At 41.4% G+C, this 19,773-nt stretch overlaps 1 protein-coding gene across 1 annotated transcript in view; it reads left to right on the forward strand.

Annotated features, from left to right (window-relative positions):
- Positions 1 to 19,773, forward strand: part of PDSS1 (decaprenyl diphosphate synthase subunit 1) — a 46,658-nt gene that overhangs the window by 9,888 nt on the left and 16,997 nt on the right. Inside the window, exons 5-7 of the mRNA XM_081228738.1 lie at positions 7,753 to 7,894; positions 11,642 to 11,753; positions 11,849 to 11,958. Of these exons, the coding sequence (XP_081084864.1) occupies positions 7,753 to 7,894; positions 11,642 to 11,753; positions 11,849 to 11,958 (364 nt within the window). The remainder of the gene's footprint in view (positions 1 to 7,752; positions 7,895 to 11,641; positions 11,754 to 11,848; positions 11,959 to 19,773) is intronic.

Genomic DNA, 19,773 nt, shown 5'->3' on the forward strand with positions numbered 1-19,773 from the left:
CCCTCTGAACCAAACTTGAAATGGTCTAGAACCTCTCACGTGGTCTAGAACTGGGTTTCTCAGCCTTGACTCTGCTGACATTCAGGGCCAGATAATTCTTTGCCGCGGGGACTGTTGTGTGTCTTGTAGGATGTTTGGCAGCCCCTCCCCTAGTTGATGATGACCAAGAAATTTCTCCAGACATTGCTGGGTGTCCCCGGAGGAGCAGAATCGTCCCTGGTTGAGAACCACTGGTCTAGAGATAGTGTGTGTTTATATTTTTAATTTCTCAGATTAACACACAATACAGTTCATCACCCTCACAGAAAACAAGGGAAGGAAAATACTCTGCATTTGCTCACCTTAAATCCTGTCAGCTGTTATCCCCAGAGTCAAAGTCTTCAGTTTACCTCATTGAAACTGTATAAGCTGTTGGTTGCAGAAAAAAATGGGAGACTATATACCCAGAAAAGGCACTGCTAGTTTAAAACAAAGGAAGTTCAATTCTGCCTTCTCCAGGGATGTTCCAGCTACAGCTTCGTTCTCCCCGTAGCTGACAGGAGCAGGGCTTGCTGAAGGCACAGTATGGAGGCATCGGGATGCGAGTCGTGACTGTGGCGTGCATTTGGGTGGTACAGTAGCCTAACGATATTATTCTCCAAGCCCCAGCTTCTTGAGAATACTTACTTCCTAAGGACCCTTTTGGATCAGGCTCTTAATAGGCCAAATATCTAGCTGTTAACTTCCAAGCCACTTAAAGCAAGAGGGGGTGGGGAGTGGGGGGAGAGCCTGGGCCGTTTGTGATTTTGCTTGTTGCTGAAAGAGCTTTAGAGCCATGTGGGGCAAAGGTAGAAGATTCTGGGCAGGATCGCGCTGGCCTCTGTTTCTAGCTGATGCCACCAGCAGCCCTTCCACTACTTCACCTGCCTGCTTGTTGGTGTTGGCAGAATTGCTTGAGGCCTGCTTCATCATTTGACAGTCACAGTTTAATGGCTCCTCTGAGGCTTATTAGACATCATCGTCTTGCTTCTGAGATGTATATTAAATAGGTTGACAGTAATCCTGGAGGGGATTTTAGAAAACGGAATAGAACAGATACCTTAAGAAATGGGGGGGGACTACCTTCTACTGAGTTCCTCTTTTACTGAGTTTCCGTTTTTCCTGTATTAAGCTTGTCCGTCGTCCATTATGTGTTCCCTGCTAGATCACTTCACTGGGAATTCTTAACCTGAGGTCCGTGAAAGCTGGGGTGGTGGTGGGGGTGGTCTGTGAGCCCCTTAGAATTGTACGCAGAAATTTTCGTATGTTTGCACGCAAAGGTATACATGGCTTATAGCATATTCTTAAAGGGTAACGTGGCCCAAAAAACCTTAAGGCTTCATCTTTATTTTTCTTCTGTGTGTCCTGATAACCACAGTACCTGGTCAGGTAAGGTAGGGCGCATACAACAGATAATCAGACTTGAAAGGTCCAGCAAACAGAGTTGTGGTGGATTCTGAGCCTCGCTGCCCAGATCCCCCTTCCCTGAAGGACCCTTTGCTCCAGCTGCTGGGCCAGTGTTGCTGGTAGAGAGCCTTCAGTTCACAGCCTCTTCAAGGGTTGCCCCGGCTGCAGAGAATCCTCTCACCTGAGCCAGTCCACATCCAGGGACTGACAGATGAAGGGCCATCCTAGCTCCAGAGCACACGATGGAGTGGCCGCGGCTATGGATGGGCCTGCACTGCAGAAACGTCTCCCTCTACCGCATCCTCTTGTCTCCTCCCCTCCCTCAGGTGTTGATCCCAGGGGCACTTCTGAGCAGACATTCTGTACTTTAAACGTGAGAGTCTGCTTTCCCGAGAACCCAACCCTCAACAGAGTTCAGCAGAACCCAACTACCTGTGGGTCAGAACTTACCTTATCAAAGAATCCAAGTCAGAACTGAGCTTTATAAAGGATAGATTTCTATGAAATTGCTCTACTTATTGACCACAACACAATTAGTCTCTTCTCAAACAAGCCAAACCTGTCCTACTCAGAGACCTCATTGAAGACACCTGTTCTTATCATCAGTCTGACCCCATCAGTTTCTCGTGGAAATCTTCTGGCACTGGAAAGGGGATATCGCTGCCAGTGATTGGGATAACAGGCCTACTCAGGTTATACTGGGCACAGATCTGTTGATCTCGACTGTACAGATAGTCACGTGGCATTGAGTCCCACTAGTCCAGTTTACAAAGCCAGACATTTGATTAGATAGAACAGATAAGATGCAGTTTTCACATTAGTAAATAGGTCAAGCTTCCAAATGCGATAAAACTCTTAAGTTCAGAGCAAGTAACTTTTGTGATTGTCATGAAGACAAAGGAAACTACAAAAACTTACTCTAGGGAAACTGTAACAAGACAGTCATCACAGCACCAGCTCACATGAGTGATTCCTAGAGTCAGGCCACTAACGATTCTAGAACCATTCCTGGTTTCTGTGTGTTCTGAATCATTGAGCCAGCTACTGCTGCGGCTGTTTATGGGTTAGGAAGGTTGGTGCCACGAGAAATATTTTTGTCTTTAACCTAGGAGATGGCACTTTTGATGTGTCCATACTCATAATTAAAATGGATCTTGATGTAAAGTCTGTAATAAGGGATACCTACTGAGGTAGAGGAGGCTTTGATAACCAGGTGGTTGTCCATCTCATGGGCGAGGTCAGGCCCAAGCCTCAGGGGAACATCGTTGAGAGCAAGGCGGCTACGAACATGCTGTGTGCTCACTCTTCGGCTCCCACGACCCAGGGGGAGGCTGATTCTATCACTGAAGGAATCAACGTCTACGTTCATCAGCTGTGCTCAATTTGAAAAACCCAAATGCTGCATTATTCTTTTGCACCCTGGATCCTGTGGAGAAAGCCAGCCTGGATAAGCTGCAGGTCTGAGATATCATCATGGAGTCACTCTCCACATGTCCAGGGCTTCCAAAATGCAGTGTTTCTTCAGTGGCAAGAAAATAACCAGTAGCATGAATCCTGCATCATTTACGATGCAACTTTGCAGGCATCTTTTTTTATCTGGATATAAATCTGAGAGATTCAGGAGCTGCTGCTCTTGAATGTCAGTTATTTTTCTTGATATTAAAACTGCTGATGGATTCGTGACTGTTAGGATCAAGCTTAAAACCGCTATTCCCTCCAAAGAAAGGCAGTCTCCACTGTAGTCTGGTGCGCTTGTTCGGGTTTTCAAAGGTGAATGGCCAGTGACCAAGGAAAATGATGTGCTAAGCACGTTGGAGCTCACAGGTATCCCTCCTGCACTCTGCTGTCCCTTAGAAGGAAGGCACCTTTGATCTTCATGCGTCAGTGTGCCAGTAAGGAATACAGGGAAAGGGAACAAGGCTGCAGTGGCTGGGGGCAGAGGCCAGGGAACAGAAATATGGGGCCGAGGATGAGAAGCGAGAGTGAGGGGTGGGCAGGAGCGCCTTCCGTCCCCCGCGTTCAACCTGGACGCCACTGCAGAAGGGGAGACACTTCAAGGTCGTGTCAGTAATGTGGAGAAACAAGATTTTAGACAGATGAAGTAAAATCAAGTAATTTTAAGAATCAGATCACTGAAAAGGAAACATTTGCGCATCAGCAGAAGAGGATGGTGAAAGTGAGAAACTGTGTTAGGCTGAAAAATGGCCCCACAAAAGTATTCACGTCCTAATCCTTGGGACCTGTAAGTGTTACATTATATGGCAAGAAAAGGGTCTTTGCAGAGTTAAGGATCTTGAAATGGGAGTGTCATCCTGGATTATCTGATGGGCCCGAAATGCAATCACTTGTATCCCTAAGGAGGGAGGCAGAGGGAGATTGCCGTAACAGAAGAGAAGGCCGTGTGAAGATGGAGGGGAGAGACTTGAAGGTGGCTGCTTCAAGCTTGTGGCCACAAGCTAAGGCCCTCCAGCAGCCAGCAGAACTGGAAGGAGCGAGGAAAGGATTCTCTCCTCGAGACCCTGCAGGAAGCCTGGCCTTGCCGATACCTCCATCTCAGGGAAACTGCTTTTGGACTTGTGGTCTCCAGAACTGTGGGAGAATTTCTACTGATTTAAACCACCAAGCTTGTGGTGATTTGTCGCCGGGCCACAGGAAACTGGGACAAACCCCATCGTTCACATCCTATCGCACGAGTGCAGAGAGTGTGCCTGCTGGGGCTTTTCTCTCCCTCTGGAGGTACCGCTTCTGGATGCACCAGATCTGGCAGTGCAGACCCAGGGGGGAGCTGAACACTTTCCACAGTGTCAGTAGTTGAGGGACCCAAACTTGTAGCAAGTCAGCTCAGTGGCAGATAAAGATAGAATCTTAAGTGACATGGATATATTGTTCAGCATACTGAAAACTTGAACGTGTCTACTTTTATCAGGTAACAACTAGGAGATGCAGTTCACATCCTAAAGAATTTTAGAGACAGACAGAGAGAGACTTTGTTTGCATTTTAACTAGAGAGTTTCTTCGGTACCAAACTGATAAAGTATTCATTCGTGCCTTTAAAACTCGAGATGATGCGAAGTGTCAGAGAAGAGGAGGTCACCCTCCCATGACTGTGCCTTTCAGAACAGGAGAGACTTCCTGCCCTCGAGCTCCGAAGAGACTTGGGAAGTCGTTGGCATAAGACCTTTAAACTGGGCCCCCAAATTTCAGGTCATGCCTGCGGTTTAGAGGCGGGGCAGCAGAGGCTGAGCTTGTGTCAAATCCCTTCTCAGGAGAAGCTTCCATTTGGGGCTTGCAGTCAGTCAGGCGAATACCCCCACTTACAGAGCCCCAACTTTGTGTGTCACAATCACCAGGACTGCTGCTTCAGAAAGTTCAGGAACTTCAAAATGCCAGTTCCTGAGCCCCATCATGAGGGATCCCAATTCCTAAGTCTAAGGAATTTTCAGTCTGTATTTTCAAGAGTATTGATTTTGACACGGTGGGCAAGAGATGATATTTAAGAAACACTAATCTTGTCAGAGTTCTCACAAGCAAAGTGAAACGCTTCTGTTTAGAATTGGCAGAAGAAAATAAACAGAAGAACATGGGGAAATAGAAACAGAGGCTTCTGAAACCCACCTGAGAACTCTGGTCTTTATACAACCTCTGTAGCTTTGGGAATAGAAGCTTCTCTGTCTCTGTTAAAGTGAAACCACATTTACTATTTAAATTCTTCTGCTTCTCTCAGTTGTTGCAAATCAAGGTAACCCATTGATAAGGTCTGATTTTCTTTTTGGAGACAGTTTTCCCACACTGGGGGTTTACTTGTCATTTCTTTAAGACTTGGCATTATATATCAGTATGAATAGGAGGAAAAAGCATTTTATTTAAATCACATGTGAGCTTGGTGAAGGGTATGTGGGGGGGGTCATTATATTATTCCATCTGTCTCCGTCTGTGCTTGAAATTCTTCATTATAAAAATGTTTGAAATCTAATGAAGAGGGAAGAGCCTGACTGTTGTGAGGGGCTGGCTGAGTCATCGCACGCTCTTGCAGGTGTGAAGGATGGAGGACAGAGCCACCTTTCGAGACTCAGCCTCGGGGCCTCGTTTTCTCCTGCTGTCCCGCCTGACTGGTTTTTCTTAGCACCTCTCCCAGAAGCTGGGAAAGTGCGGCAGCTCTTTCACAGCAGGAAGTAGACATGGTGCCCGGTTTTTTGAAGGCATGACTCAGTTCGGTACTTCGAAGATTTCATCTTCAAAACAGTGTGAGTTGTTTCTGTGATCTGTAAATTTGGGTTCCAGACCATTATGCCGTACTGTGGATACGTAGTGACAGTATTTTCCAGATAGAAGCTGGCACATGTTAAAGGCTAATTGTGCAGGAAAAAGTACATCAGATAAAATGATAAAGCATCTAAAATGGGATGTTTATCCTATGTAGGGGCTGTGTCACGATGCCAAATAACTTTCTAAGCAAGAATCCTCATGGCATCAATTTAGCCATAGAAAAGGCATTTTTACATATATGTAGTCTATGAAATTTCAAGATATTTTAAGAAATCTTTGTTTTAATATCTTCAAATTATAAAGAACTCCAGTGCTTCAGTGAGTACTGCCATTTTACTGCAGCTTCCCACCAGGACCCCTGCCTGCTGACATAGTTTGTGATAACGGAAGTGGTACCCGACCTATAAATACATGAGAAAGGCTTAGAGGTCTTAACAGTTGTTTAAGGTAAGATCTACTTTTAATGAGTAGCAAGTGTATATTTCATCAGACTGAAATTCATTGAGAAAATGTTCTAAAGAAATAGTCTTTCTATTTATGTAAAACACAACTGTAAAAGTCTACATCTTTTCTTGTGCGTTAAGATAGGATCCAGTAAATTTACCTGAAAAATTTTAAAGGTCCAAGCTTCCTTCTATAGGGTCTGTGAGTTTCTCACTGAAGGATTCAGAACAAGCTCTTGGAAGCCATCCAAAGCTCCATTTACTCATAAACTAAAGTAGTTTTACAGGATCGTTTGTCCCTCCCCTCTGTTTCTTTACTTCTCCCTCCTCAGAAGAATGTGTTGTGACCCAGAAGTGTTCAGAACTGTTACAGTTGTGACATTAATAAATAATGAGCAGCACTTTACAGTTGATTTCTGGGCTAAAAGCAGTTGGAAGATTCTGAGGTTTAGTTCTAAAAATCTTAAGTAAGAGTTGCTGGCAAAGCACCATATTTTAAAATTACATGTAAAGCAAGACAGGAAGATAGTCCTCAGGCTGATTTACTGTTTGTAGTTAAATTCCAGCATCTTTAATGTTAATTATACTTCATTTTTCATGGCTTTCTGCTAGATCTGAGGAATTAGAATGAACACTGGCTTTTGCAGATGTTCAGATTAGGTTTTTAAAGAAAAAAAGTCACATTTCAGTATCCCTCTCACTTTTCTCCCCTCTAAGAGAGAACGTGGTGACATCTGAAAAGTAAGCTATAGGAATAAATAAAACATTTGGTTAGCGTGTGTTTGAGCCAGGCTTCTGTTTTATTTAGATTCAGAAAATTCAATTGGTTATTTCTCCAGTTTGATTTTTTTAAAATTCAGTTTTTTTAAATTCCCATAGATGATGATGGTGAGAATAATGATGATTTAAAAGAAATTGGGGTTCCCTTTTAACTGTAAAAGTCACATCCAAGTATCTTCTTGGGAATGTTTCTCCTGTATTTTGTGTTAAATCTGGGAAATGAAAGTTTAAATTTCTAATGCACAGGTTAAATTTGAATTGGAATTCATATTCCAATATGAATTATCAATTCATATTGGTAACCAATATCAATAGCCAATTGGAATTATGAATTCCAGCTCTCTTGGTTATCAAGGTCTTCTTATGAAATATTTAAGGCATTATTAAAAGCTTTGAACACAGTGACCATTGGTTCTTTCATACACTTCTTTAGAATGCTCTTCACCCATCTTCCCCATCCACCCCTGAAATTTAATTGTAACCTAACTGTAAACTTGACCAACTGACCAAGACCACTGTTACAGGACATAATGATGATTCTTCAGCCAGATACCCAGAAATCTCAGGTGTTTATCCTTTTTTTGATGTTAATTACACAAATTCTACTTCTTAGTGTGGTGTCCCGAAAACATAATCTTGGTGCAGAGTATCTTGTGCATTTTTAAAATGTTCTCTAAATGATAGAATTGGCTGTGTAGGGAAGCCAAAGTTTTTATATAGTTTCTCTTAGAGAAATAAAATTCTTTATCCTAGATCCGATGTCCAGTTTTCACAAGATGATTGCTGAGAAGGTTATAGGCGGTGTCTCTGTTAAAAAGCATTGCTTTCTGTTAACTAGAAATGTGCAAGCAAGCCAGCGTGCCATAGCCTTAATTGCAGAAATGATCCACACTGCCAGCCTGGTCCATGATGATGTCATTGATGATGCAAGTTCCCGAAGAGGAAAACACACAGTTAATAAGATCTGGGGTGAAAAGAAGGTACGGCTTTTTGGTTTTTTAAATCTTTCTTATTAAATCCCATACTCTTTGAATTGCATTTATTTTCCAGATTTGTCTCATTAAAAAGTAAAATATGGGCTTCCCTGGTGGCACAGTGGTTGAGAGTCTGCCTGCCAATGCAGGGGGCACGGGTTCGTGCCCCGGTCCGGGAAGATCCCACATGCCACGGAGCGGCTGGGCCCGTGAGCCATGGCCGCTGAGCCTGCGCGTCTGGAGCCTGTGCTCTGCAACGGGAGAGGCCACAACAGTGAGAGGCCTGAGTACCGCAAAAAAAAAAAAAAAAAAAAAAAAAGTAAAATATGCTTCATCAAATGTGGTCTTCCAGCTTTCAAAATAGTTTTCATGTCTGGTCTATATACAGATGTTTGATCATGGATAACAGCACAGAAAAATAAACTTAGTGTTTCTGCTTCTTCACAGTTTTATATAGAATTTGGTTAAGGAAGGAGATTTTTTTAGTTATCCAAAAAGCATATTTCATGAGGAATCACACCTTTTACTTTGGGGCTTACATTACTCAGATTCACTTTAATTGCTTAACCATTTACTAACTGCCACATGCAAGAGTTTCAAGGCAAGTAAATAAAGAAAACTAATATACATATATATATATGTATAAATACACATATATACACACACATATTCATACACATCTGTATCAATCTCAGAGGGATACTGTTCTCCCATGAAATTTTTACCTTTTTGAATAGAAGCTTTATAATTGAATAGTTCATGTGTATTTTAAAGCATATTTCCACATTATTTTATTAGCATTTCTTGAAGGGGGTGTGTAGAACGTGGCATCTTGTTTAAGGATGTTTAAATCATGGGTTGAGGAAGGGGATAAAATTCAGCAAATGAAAGGGAAAACCCACAGGCCTTCTGGGAGCAGGCATCTCCCGCCACACATGCCCCTCCCTTGGCCATCCTGCCCATTTGAAGCACAAACAAAACATTAATGTGAATGAGGTTTCCCTCTCCATACCTTCCCCGCCCTCACATGTCTGTAATACCTGGTTCCCACCTGTTTTCTAATCGTATTCAAAGAAGAAATATACCTTAATTATTATCTTTACATGCTGGTTTTTCTTTAGCGCACATGATTTTGTTAAATCTTTTTATTCCCGATTTTAGATGAAAAGGTTTTGTGTCCTATTGACAGAATTCCATACGTCAGAATGTTGGTAAAAAAGGATGGAGTTTCATTTTGGAGAGGCCCTGGGTAACTCTGTGACATGTCCTGCAGTCTGCTGTGTCTGTTTTCAGAGCCTGTCCTTAAAGCTTTATACTTGAGCCCTTGGGCAAAGGGGGAAGAATAAGTGAACAAGTTAAGATTTTTCTCCTGACTGGTCCCCTCTGTGACTGCCTCTGCTGTTGGGGTCCTCCATCCTTTTATTATTATTATTAATTAATTTATGGCTGCGTTGGGTCTTTGTTGCTGCGCGCGGGCTTTCTCTAGTTGCGGTGAGCGGGGGCTACTCTTCAACGCGGTGCTTGGGCTTCTCATTGCAGTGGCTTCTCTTGTTGTGGAACATGGGCTCTAGGCGCGCAGGCTTCAGTAGTTGTGGCTTGCGGGCTCTAGAGCACAGGCTCAGTAGTTGTGGCACATGGGCTTAGTTGCTCCACGGCATGTGGGATCTTCCCGGACCAGGGCTCAAACCCATGTCCCCTGCATTGGCAGGCGGATTCTTAACCACTGCACCACCAGAAAAGTCCCGGGGGCCTCCTTTAGAAGACCGTGCTTACACTGTCACCTGCCTCTTTCAGCTGCAAGGCTGGTCTGCCCTGCATGGGGCCACCTGCTAGTCTCCCCTTTTTTGCCCGTCAAACAAAACTGCTGTGTTACCAATAAAAATCCATTCATACAGCACCTCCTCCGTGAATCCTCATTCCCCTATTTGGGTCCCTATCCCTTCTTTCCCTTAACCCCTCACCCCAGCCATCCCCAGTCTGGCCAGCTTTAGTTCCAAATGCTGGAACCTTTTGGCCTCTGGGATCCCCAGGGCCAGGAGAGGAAAGAGGCAAAAGCCTAGAGATCCTGAGCCCTCACCTGCTAATGATGTAGGGTGGATGATGGGTGTTTGTGTACCTATAAATCATAATGTGTACAATGACTTTATTTTTTTAATTTTATTTATTTTTGGCTGCACTGGGTCTTCGTTGCTGCGCGTGGGCTTTCTCTAGTTGCGGCGAGTGGTGGCTACTCTTTGTTGCAGTGGGCACGCTTCTCATTGCAGTGGCTTTTCTTGTTGCAGAGCACGGGCTCTAGATGTGCGGGCTTCAGTAGTTGGGGTGCATGGGCTCAGTAGTTGTGGCTCGTGGGCTCTAGAGCATAGGCTCAGTAGTTGTGGCGCACAGCCTCAGTAGTTGTGGCGCACAGGCTCAGTAGTTGTGATGCACGGGCTTAGTTGCTCCGTGGCATGTGGGATCTTCCCGGAATAGGGATTGAACCCATGTCCCCTGCATTGACAGGCAGATTCTCAACCGTTGCGCCACCTGGAAAGTCCTACAATGACATTATAAGTGTATATTTACATTTACATCAAGATACTTTATACAGTATATGTTATATAAAATGATTAGTTGGTAAACATACTGAACATCACTAATTTTAGATACTAGAGAACTAACAGACAGTAAAAACTTGGGACTTCCCTGGAGGTCCAGCAGTTAAGACTCCACGCTTCCACTGCAGGGGGCACGGGTTCAGTCCCTAGTTGGGGAACTAAGATCCCACATGCCATACGGTGCAGCCAAAAACAAAAACAACAACAACAAATAAAAAAACTTAAAATGTGGTTATGTTGCAAATTCTGTGGATTAAAATTCCACAAACTCTATCATTTATAACTACTCTATAACACCTATCCATATCTTTAAGTATGCAAATTAGTGTATTTGAGTACAGCATGTAATTCGGTCATGAATAACTTATAATAGTTGCAAATACAATGCAGACGTTTATTCCCAATCTAAAGAAGATTGGGAAAATACTGATTGGTGTTCGATGAAAAAAATATTTTGTCCTGGAATGAGGGGCAGTGTAATAGCGTTCTAAGAGCATTGAACTTGGAGCCAAGATTCCTTGGTTTAGTTTTCACTGAGAAAAGCATGGGTTGGGCCGTGCTCTGGTGCGTACTAAGTACTAGCTGGATAATTCCCGCTACATGCCCTTAGGAGTTTGGTAAATAGGAAAAATGTGGGAAGAAAACAACAGTATCCAAGGGGTGCTGTGCTCACAGAAGATCTGAGTGAGGGGTCTAAGTGAACTTCCTGCAGGTGCTGCCTGAGCTAATTCTGCACATGACTGCCAGGTGATGAAGGGGAAGGACTTTTTTGAGCAGAAGAAACAGTAAGTGCAAAAGCACAGCCACATAGTTTGATGGGAGAGCAAATGGTCCAGCGTAACTAAATGAAGGCAGTGACATTTTGCTGGGGCTAGGGATGAAGCCAGAGGGTCAGGTACTTCCGTCTCTAGGCATTCATTTCTTCAGCTCTGGAATGGAGAGGCGGACGGGGTCATCTCTGAGAGCCCATCCGGTTCAAACAGCATCCCAAATCTGTAGCTGATTATAACATAATCCTGCTGAGGAAGAGGAAGGGGGAAAACTTATGTCCAGGATGACCCCTACCTCCCATCCTGTTTCTCTTCTGAGAAGTTAACTTCATTGTTGGCTCTGATGCTCAGATACTTTTCTCTGAAAGTTTTCTTCTCTTCTTTTCTAGGCTGTCCTTGCTGGCGATTTAATTCTTTCTGCAGCATCGATAGCTCTGGCACGAATTGGAAATACAACTGTTGTATCTATTTTAACCCAAGTGATTGAAGATTTGGTGCGTGGTAGGTTAATTCTGACTTTTCTTCTTTTTTATTCAATCTTATTTTTTTGCCAAGCAAACAAAAAACCCTCACATGACCACTTTCCTTTTTTATAGGTGAATTTCTTCAGCTCGGGTCAAAAGAAAATGAAAATGAAAGATTTGCACACTACCTTGAAAAGACGTTCAAGAAGACTGCAAGTCTGATAGCCAACAGTTGTAAAGCAGTATGTACGTTCTGTCTCTTTTCAAGTTAAAAACAAACAAACAAACAAACCTCCTAGTTCTTTCTTGGGAGCTAATTCTCCTAGAAAAAATTTCACTGGAGAACCTTAAAATAGTAACCGAAATCCCAAGAGGTCATTGAGAAAAGAATTGCATCCCCAGACAGTGGAGAACTTCTGCTGAGGTGTCCATTTTTGCTGTGTTCTTTTGCTATGCAGACATCAACTTTTCATCTTTCATCCCAAGAATTGAATCAAAATAAGCTTTATAATATATTCCCCAATCTAATTTCCAAATGGTATAACATTTTTTTAAATTAATTTATTTATTATTTTTGGCCGTGTTGGGTCTTTGTTGCTGCATGTGGGCTTTCTCTAGTTGCGGTGAGCAGGGGCTACTCTTCGTTGTGGTGCACGGGCTTCTCATTGTGGCGGCTTCTGTTGTTGCAGAGCACGGGCTGTAGGCGTGCAGGCTTCAGTAGTTGTGGCACGTGGGCTCAGTAGTTGTGGCTCGTAGTCTCTAGAGCGCAGGCTCAGTAGTTGTGGCGCATGGGCTTAGCTGCTCTGCGGCGTGTGGGATCTTCCCGGACCAGGGATCAAACCCGTGTCCCCTGCGTTGGCAGGCAGATTCTTAACCACTGTGCCACCAGAGAAGTCCCTAAATGGTATAACATTTTGAACAACTTATCGTAAATAGTTTCTCTCGTGATTATCACACACACTGTTTCTTACATTTTACGTATAAAAAGTAATGAAGTGCTGTGTTCTTAAGTATAATATTGACCTGGGAGAAAATATATAACTATCAGATTGTACTGGTGGTCTATATACTTTTCTTATGAGTAGTAGATCCTCCCAGTTTTATGAAATATAGACAAGCCATTTTCCTTCCGAGTATAAATTGAGTGTGAACCATAACTTTTTTTACCCCTTGCTTTCTCTTTGGCCTTCCCTTTACTCTTCGCATAGTTTTTCTTTTTAAAAATCAGTTAGTATTATCCTTAATCTGTAGACTAAACTGTGGTATTCACTGCTAGCCCATGAATGAGACAATTCTCTCCATAGAATTGTTCATCTGACTGTCTCTCAGCCTAGCAGATATAAATGAGATGAAAACTGGGCAAGTAACAGTCCCTTATAATTAAAGCAACAAGAAAGGAAGACTTCTAAGGGCCAAATGTCAATTGCTGTCGTGATACATAATTAACATAATTACATAATTATGTAATAATTATACCATAATTACAGTTAAAGAGAGCTTTTTCTCAGGCCTCTCAGGTGAAAAAGTCCTTGGCCAGTAGTGCCTCTATTTGGAAAAGTGTCAAGAAATGTGTAATTTGTAAGCCAGAAAAGAATGAGAGCAACATTTCTTCCTAAAAAGACCTAAGTGAAACCCTAAGGAATGTGAATTATGTAGAACATGCTGGCCACAGTCTCAGCCATTTTTGTCTTTTTATTGAAAGAGCATTTTCTTTTTTTTTTTTAATTATTATTTCCAAGAAATTGCGAGTTTAGTTTTCTAAAAAAAGAGAGACAACAATATGATAGACACTAGAATGCTAAATAAAAGAATAACTGATTTAAAATGGGGGCCATAAAGCTGTGACCTTAATCCTTCATTGGATTTTGATGCCAAAATCTCCATGAAGATGGAGACCCATCCTCATAAGGCACATTACTGTGTTAGGGGAAGCTCCGTAACAACTTCACAGGCCTGAGGCTGCACTTAGAAGCACTAGCACTTAGTGGGGCTGTTGGAACTGGAAAACCTGAGGGTCATTGTCCACACAGGCCCAGGGCAGCAGCGTGACCCTGGAGCCAGAACATGAAATAGTGCACTCAGTGATCGAATCCTACAAGGGCCCGCAGCAGTGGAGCCACGTCATCAAGGAAAGACTTAATTCACTCTCCTCTGCTTAGGAAGCCAAAGACAGGGTAGCACTTGTATTCGCTTGTAGAGAGGACCTCATCCTTCACAGATGAGCAAGTTAAAAGTGGACTTGCATGTGAATATGGCCCGAACCTCGTTAAAAATGAAATGTTTTATACTGTCCACTAGGAGGCATGCTGGCATCACCCCAGAACTACCCACTTTTCATGCGATGTATTCCTAAGCTCCAGAGCTGTTGGAATAATAAAGCAGAATCGTAGTGTGAGCTCTCTGAATAAAAGTTTCTATATTTAAGTGCCTATGGGTACAGATGTTCCAGAGGTGTTATATATTCAGAATTGCTATTTTTGTGCAATCTTGGTACTTAAAATGCAAAGACGTGAGCTCTGAAAGAACGCATGCAAAGCAAATTAGAGATGCCAAAAGGAAGGAGTAAGGAGAATTTAAACGTCAGAATCATTATAGCAGAACTAATGGAATTCCAAGATGTTATGGGAATTTGAAGGGAACTTAATAGCTTAAAATTCATTGTCCTAAGAGCTATTTAATGGAAAATAGTATTAAGATTAAGAGAGGGCCGTTCAGGATTGCTTTGGGACACTGATTGATGTTAAAAATAGAAGTAATCTTGAAAGATGATTAGCTCCTTGTTTCTACACATAGTCATGCAAAATACGTTGTGTAGCTTACCAATGAACACTATGCCTCGTTCCCCAGAAAATCTGATGGGAATGAGACCAGAGGGGTCTGGTGGCCCATCCGGTGTTACTGAGTCAGACGGTAGCTGAGCTGGGATTTGAACCCAGAACTGGGTATGATAATCCTACAGGTTCATGTATTTTTTTTTTTTTTTTGATACGCGGGCCTCTCACTGTTGTGGCCTCTCCCGTTGTGGAGCACAGGCTTCGGACGCGCAGGCTCAGCGGCCATGGCTCACGGGCCCAGCCACTCAGCGGCATGTGGGATCTTCCCGGACCGGGGCACGAACCCCTGTCCCCTGCATCGGCAGGCAGACTCTCAACCACTGCGCCACCAGGGAAGCCCAGGTTCATGTATTTTTCTCATTTCTTTCTGAATTTCTTTTCTCTCGAGTGCTGCATGTGGCCTGGAATCAATTGACTGTCTTCTTGTTACCTCATTTTCAAAGCTACAGAGGGCCACCACAGAATTTGGGTTTGTGGGTCATATCTGCTGAACACCTATTTTTGGTTATGATATTCTTATCTAATCTACAAATAGACCTTATTCAAATTTTAACAGTTGTTGTAATATTGTTATATCAGTAACAAATGGGAAATTTTTTTTCTGGCCCAGGATCTCATGTGGCATTTAGTTGTCAAGAATCTTTTTTTTTTTCTTTTTTTTTTAATTGAATTATAGTTCATTGGTAGTATAGTTGTGTTAGTTTCGGGTGTACAGCAAAGTGATTCAGTCATATCTGTATCAGATTATTTCCACCATAGGTTATTATAAGATATTGCATATAATTCCCTGTGCTGTACAGTAAATCCTGTTGCTCATCTGTTGTACTTATAGTAGTTTGTATCTGTTAATCCCATACTCCTAATTTATCCCTGCACCCTATGGTAAACATAAGTTTATTTTCTATATCTGTGAGTCTGTTTCTGTTTTGTATATAGATTGATTTGTATTGATTTTTAGGTTTCACATATAAGCGAAATCATATATTTGTCTTTCTCTGACTTCACTTAGTATAATATTCTCTAGGTCCATCCATGTTGCTGCAGATGGCAATATTTCATTCTTTTTTGTGGCCGAGTAATATTCCATTGTGTATATATACACCACATTTTCTTAAACTGATCATCTCTTGATGGGCACTTGGGTTGCTTCCATGTCTTGGCTGTTGTAATAGTGCTGCTATGAACATTGGGGTACATGTATCTTTTTGAAATAGAGTTTTCATCTTTTCTGGATATATGCCCAGAGTGGGATTGCTGGATCATATGGTAGCTCTATTTTTAGTTTTTTAAGGAACCTCTGTACTGTTTCCATAGTGGCCTCACCAATTTACATTCCCACCAACAGTTCCCTTTTCTCCACACCCTCTCCAACATTTATTTGTAGACTTTTTGTTGATAGCCATTCTGACCAGTGTGAGGTGATACCTCATTGTGGTTTTGATTTGCATTTCTCTAATAATTAGTAATGTTGAGCATCTTTTCATGTGCCTGTTGGTGATCTCTGTGTTTTCTTTGGAGAAATGTCTATTTAGGTCTTCTGCTCATTTTTTGATTGGGTTTTTTTTTGGTACTGAGTTGTATGAGCTCTTTGTATATTTTGGATATTAACCCCTTAATGGTCACATCATTTGCAAATATTTTCTTCCAGTCCATAGGTTGTCTTTTCTTTTTGTTGATGATTTCCCTTACAGTACTGTGCAAAAACTTTTAAGTTTGATTAAGTCTCATTTGTTTACTTTTGCTTTTATTTCTTTTGCCTTGGGAGACTCATCTAAGAAAATATTGCTGTGATTTATGTCTAAGAATTTTTTGCCTATGTTCTAGGAGTTTTATGGTGTCATGTCTTTTTTTTTTTTTTTTTTTGCGGTACACGGGCCTCTCACCGCTGCGGCCTCTCCCGTCGCGGAGCACAGGCTCCGGACGCACAGGCTCAGCGGCCATGGCTCACGGGCCCAGCCGCTCCGCGGCATGTGGGATCTTCCCGGACCGGGGCATGAACCCGTGTCCCCTGCATCCGCAGGCGGACTCTTAACCACTGCGCCACCAGGGAAGCCCCTTTTTTTCAGGATCTTAGTTCCCTGACCAGGGATGGAACCCGGGCCCCTGCAGTGAAAGCGCTGAGTCCTAACCACTGGACTGCCAGGGAATTCACTATGGTGTCATGTCTTATATTTAGGTCTTTAAACTATTTTGAGTTTATTTTTGTATGTGGTGTGAGGGAGTGGTCTAAGTTCATTGACATACACGTAGCTGTCCAGCTGTCTCATCACCATTTGTTGAAGAGACTACCTTTTCTCCATTGTATGTTCTTGCTTCCTTTGTTGTAGATCAACTGACCATAGTTGTGTGCTTTATTTCTGGGTTCTCTATCCTGTTCCATTGATCTATCTGTTTTTGTGTCAATACCATGTTGTTTTGCTACTGTAGCTTTGTAGTAGTATTGTCTGAAGTCTGGAAGGGTTATGCCTCCAGCTTTGTTCTTTTTCCTCAGGATTGCTTTGGCAGTTCTGGGTCTTTTGTGGTTCCATGTAAATCTTAGGATTAGTTGTTCCAGTTCTGTGAAAAATGTCATGGGTATTTTGATAGGGATTGTATTACATTTGTAGATTGCTTTGGGTAGTATGGCCATTTTAACAATATTAATTCTTTCAATTCGAGACTGGGATATGTTTCCATTTCTTTGAATCATCTTCAGTTTCCTTTATCAATGTTTTATAGTTTTCAACGTATTGATTTTTCACCTCCTTGGTTAAGTTTATTCCTAAGTTGGTTTTGGGGTTTCTTTTTCTTTTTGAAGTGATTTTAAATGAGGTTTTGTTTTGTTTTGTTCTGTTTTTTTTTTTTTTTTTTTTTACTTTTTCTGATATTTCATTGTTATTGTAAAGAAATGCAACAGACTTCTTTTTATTAATCTTGTATCCTGCTACCATGCTGAATTCATTTATTCTAATAGTTTTTATGTAGAGGCTTTAGCATTTTCTATATAGAGTATCATGTCATCTGCAAATAGAGACAGTTTTACCTCTTCTCTTCCAATTTGGATACCTTTTATTATTTTTTTTCTTGCCTTTTTTTTTTTTTTTTTTTACTACAGATTCTATTTCACTTCTAGTGATCGGACTGTTCAAATTATCTGTTTCGTCTTGACTTAGTTTTGGCAGGCTGTATGCTTCTAGAAACTTGTCCATTTCTTCTGGGTTGTCCAATTTCTTGGCATAACTGTTCATAGTATTTTCTCATGTTTTTTAGTATTTCTGTGATATCGGTTATTACTTCTCTTCTTTCATTTCTTATTTTGTTTATTTGGGTCCTCTCTTTTCTTCTTGGTGATTCCTGGCTAGAGGCTTGTTGATATTGTTTATCTTAAAAAAGAAAACCAGCTCATGGTTTTATTGATTTAAAAAAATAATAAATTTATTTATTTATTTTTGGCTGCATTGGGTCTTCGTTGCTCTGCAGGCTTTCTCTAGTTGTGGTGAGCGGGAGCCACTCTTTGTTGCGGTGTATGGACTTTTCATTATGGTGGCTTCACTTGTTGCGGAGCATGGACTCTAGGCACGCAGGCTTCAATAGTTGTGGCACGCAGGCTCAGTAGTTGTGGCTCGCGGGCTCTAGAGCGCAGCCTCAGTAGTTCTGGAGCACAGGCTTAGTTGCTTCATAGCATGTGGGATCTTCCCAGACCAGGGCTCGAACCCATGTCCCCTGCATTGGTAGGTGGATTCTTAACCACTGCCACCAGGGAAGTTCCTATTGATATTTTAATCTCTCTTTTATTTTTTTCTTCTCTGATCTTTATATTTCTTTTCTTCTGCTGACTTTGGGTTTTGTTTGCTCTTTATCTAATTATTTTAGGTGGTCGTTTAGTTTGAGATTTTTCTTATTTCTTGAGGAAAGCCTGTATCACTATGAACTTCCCTCTAAGAACTGCTTTTGTTGCATCCTGTAGATTTTTGTAAGGTTGTGTTTTCATTTTTGTTTGTCTTGAGATATTTTCCGATTTCCTCTTTGATTTCCTCATTGGCCCATTGGTTTTTCAGTAGCATGTTGTTTAGTCTCCATGTGTTCATTTTTTTCCCCCTTTTTCTTTCTGTGGTTGATTTCTAGTTTCATAATGTTGTGGCCAGAAAACATGCTTGAAATAATTTCTGTCCTCTTAAGTTTGTTGAGGCTTATCTTGTGTCCTGGTATGTGGTCTGTTCCTAGAGAATGTTCCATGCATGCTTGAGAAGAATGTGTATTCTGGGTTTTTTTAGATGCAGTGTCCTGTAGATACCAATTAAGTTCAACTGGTCTATTGTGTGATTTAGGACCTCTGTTGCCTCATTGATTTTCTGTCTGGAAGATCTGTCCATTGATGTCATTGGGGTGTTAAAGTCTCCTACTATTATTGTATTCCTGTCAGTTTCTCCCTTTATGTCTGTTAGTATTTGTTTTATGTATTTAGGTGCTCTTATATAGGGTGGATATATGTTAGCAACTGTAATATCCTCTTGTATTGATCCCTTTATCGTTATATAATGTCCTTCTTTGTCTTTCTTTATGCGCTTTGTTTTAAAGCCTGTTTTGTTCAATTTGAATATTGTTATGCCTTCTTTCTTGTCCTTCCCATTTGTATGAAATGTCTTTTTTCATCCCCTCATTTTGAATCTGTGTGCCTTTTGCCCTGAGGTGAGTCTCTTGTAGGCAGTATATTGTAGGTTTTCGGGTTTTTTTTTTTTAATCCATTCTGCCATTCTGTGTCTTGACTGGAGCATTTAGTCCATTGACATTTAACGTAATTATTGACAAGTATGTATTTATTACCATTTTAAACCTTGTTTTCCAGTTGATTTTGTAGTTCTTGTTTGATAATTTCTTCTTTTTGTTTTTCCTTTTGTGGTTTCATGGTTTTCTTTTGTATTATGCTTGAGTTCCTTTCTTTTTTGGTTTTTGTGAATCTGTTGTATGTTTTTTATTTGTGGTTACCCTAGTGTTCAAGTATGTAGACTCATAACAATATCTACTTACTTTAGACTGATAGGTTCAAATATATTCTGAAAGATCTACATTTTTTTTACTCCTCTCTCCCATATTTTGTGATTTTCATGTCCTATTTTACATCTTCATGTTCATCGTTTTGCTGTTAATTGTAGTTATAATCATTTTTACAAAATTTTTTGATTGTTTTTTAATCTGTGTGCTGTCTTATTTAAGTGATCTTCAGTCCTTTTATATATATGCCTT

Source organism: Mesoplodon bidens (genome assembly GCF_964165515.1).
Source record: "Mesoplodon bidens genome assembly, chromosome: 3".
Lineage (NCBI taxonomy): Eukaryota > Metazoa > Chordata > Mammalia > Artiodactyla > Ziphiidae > Mesoplodon > Mesoplodon bidens.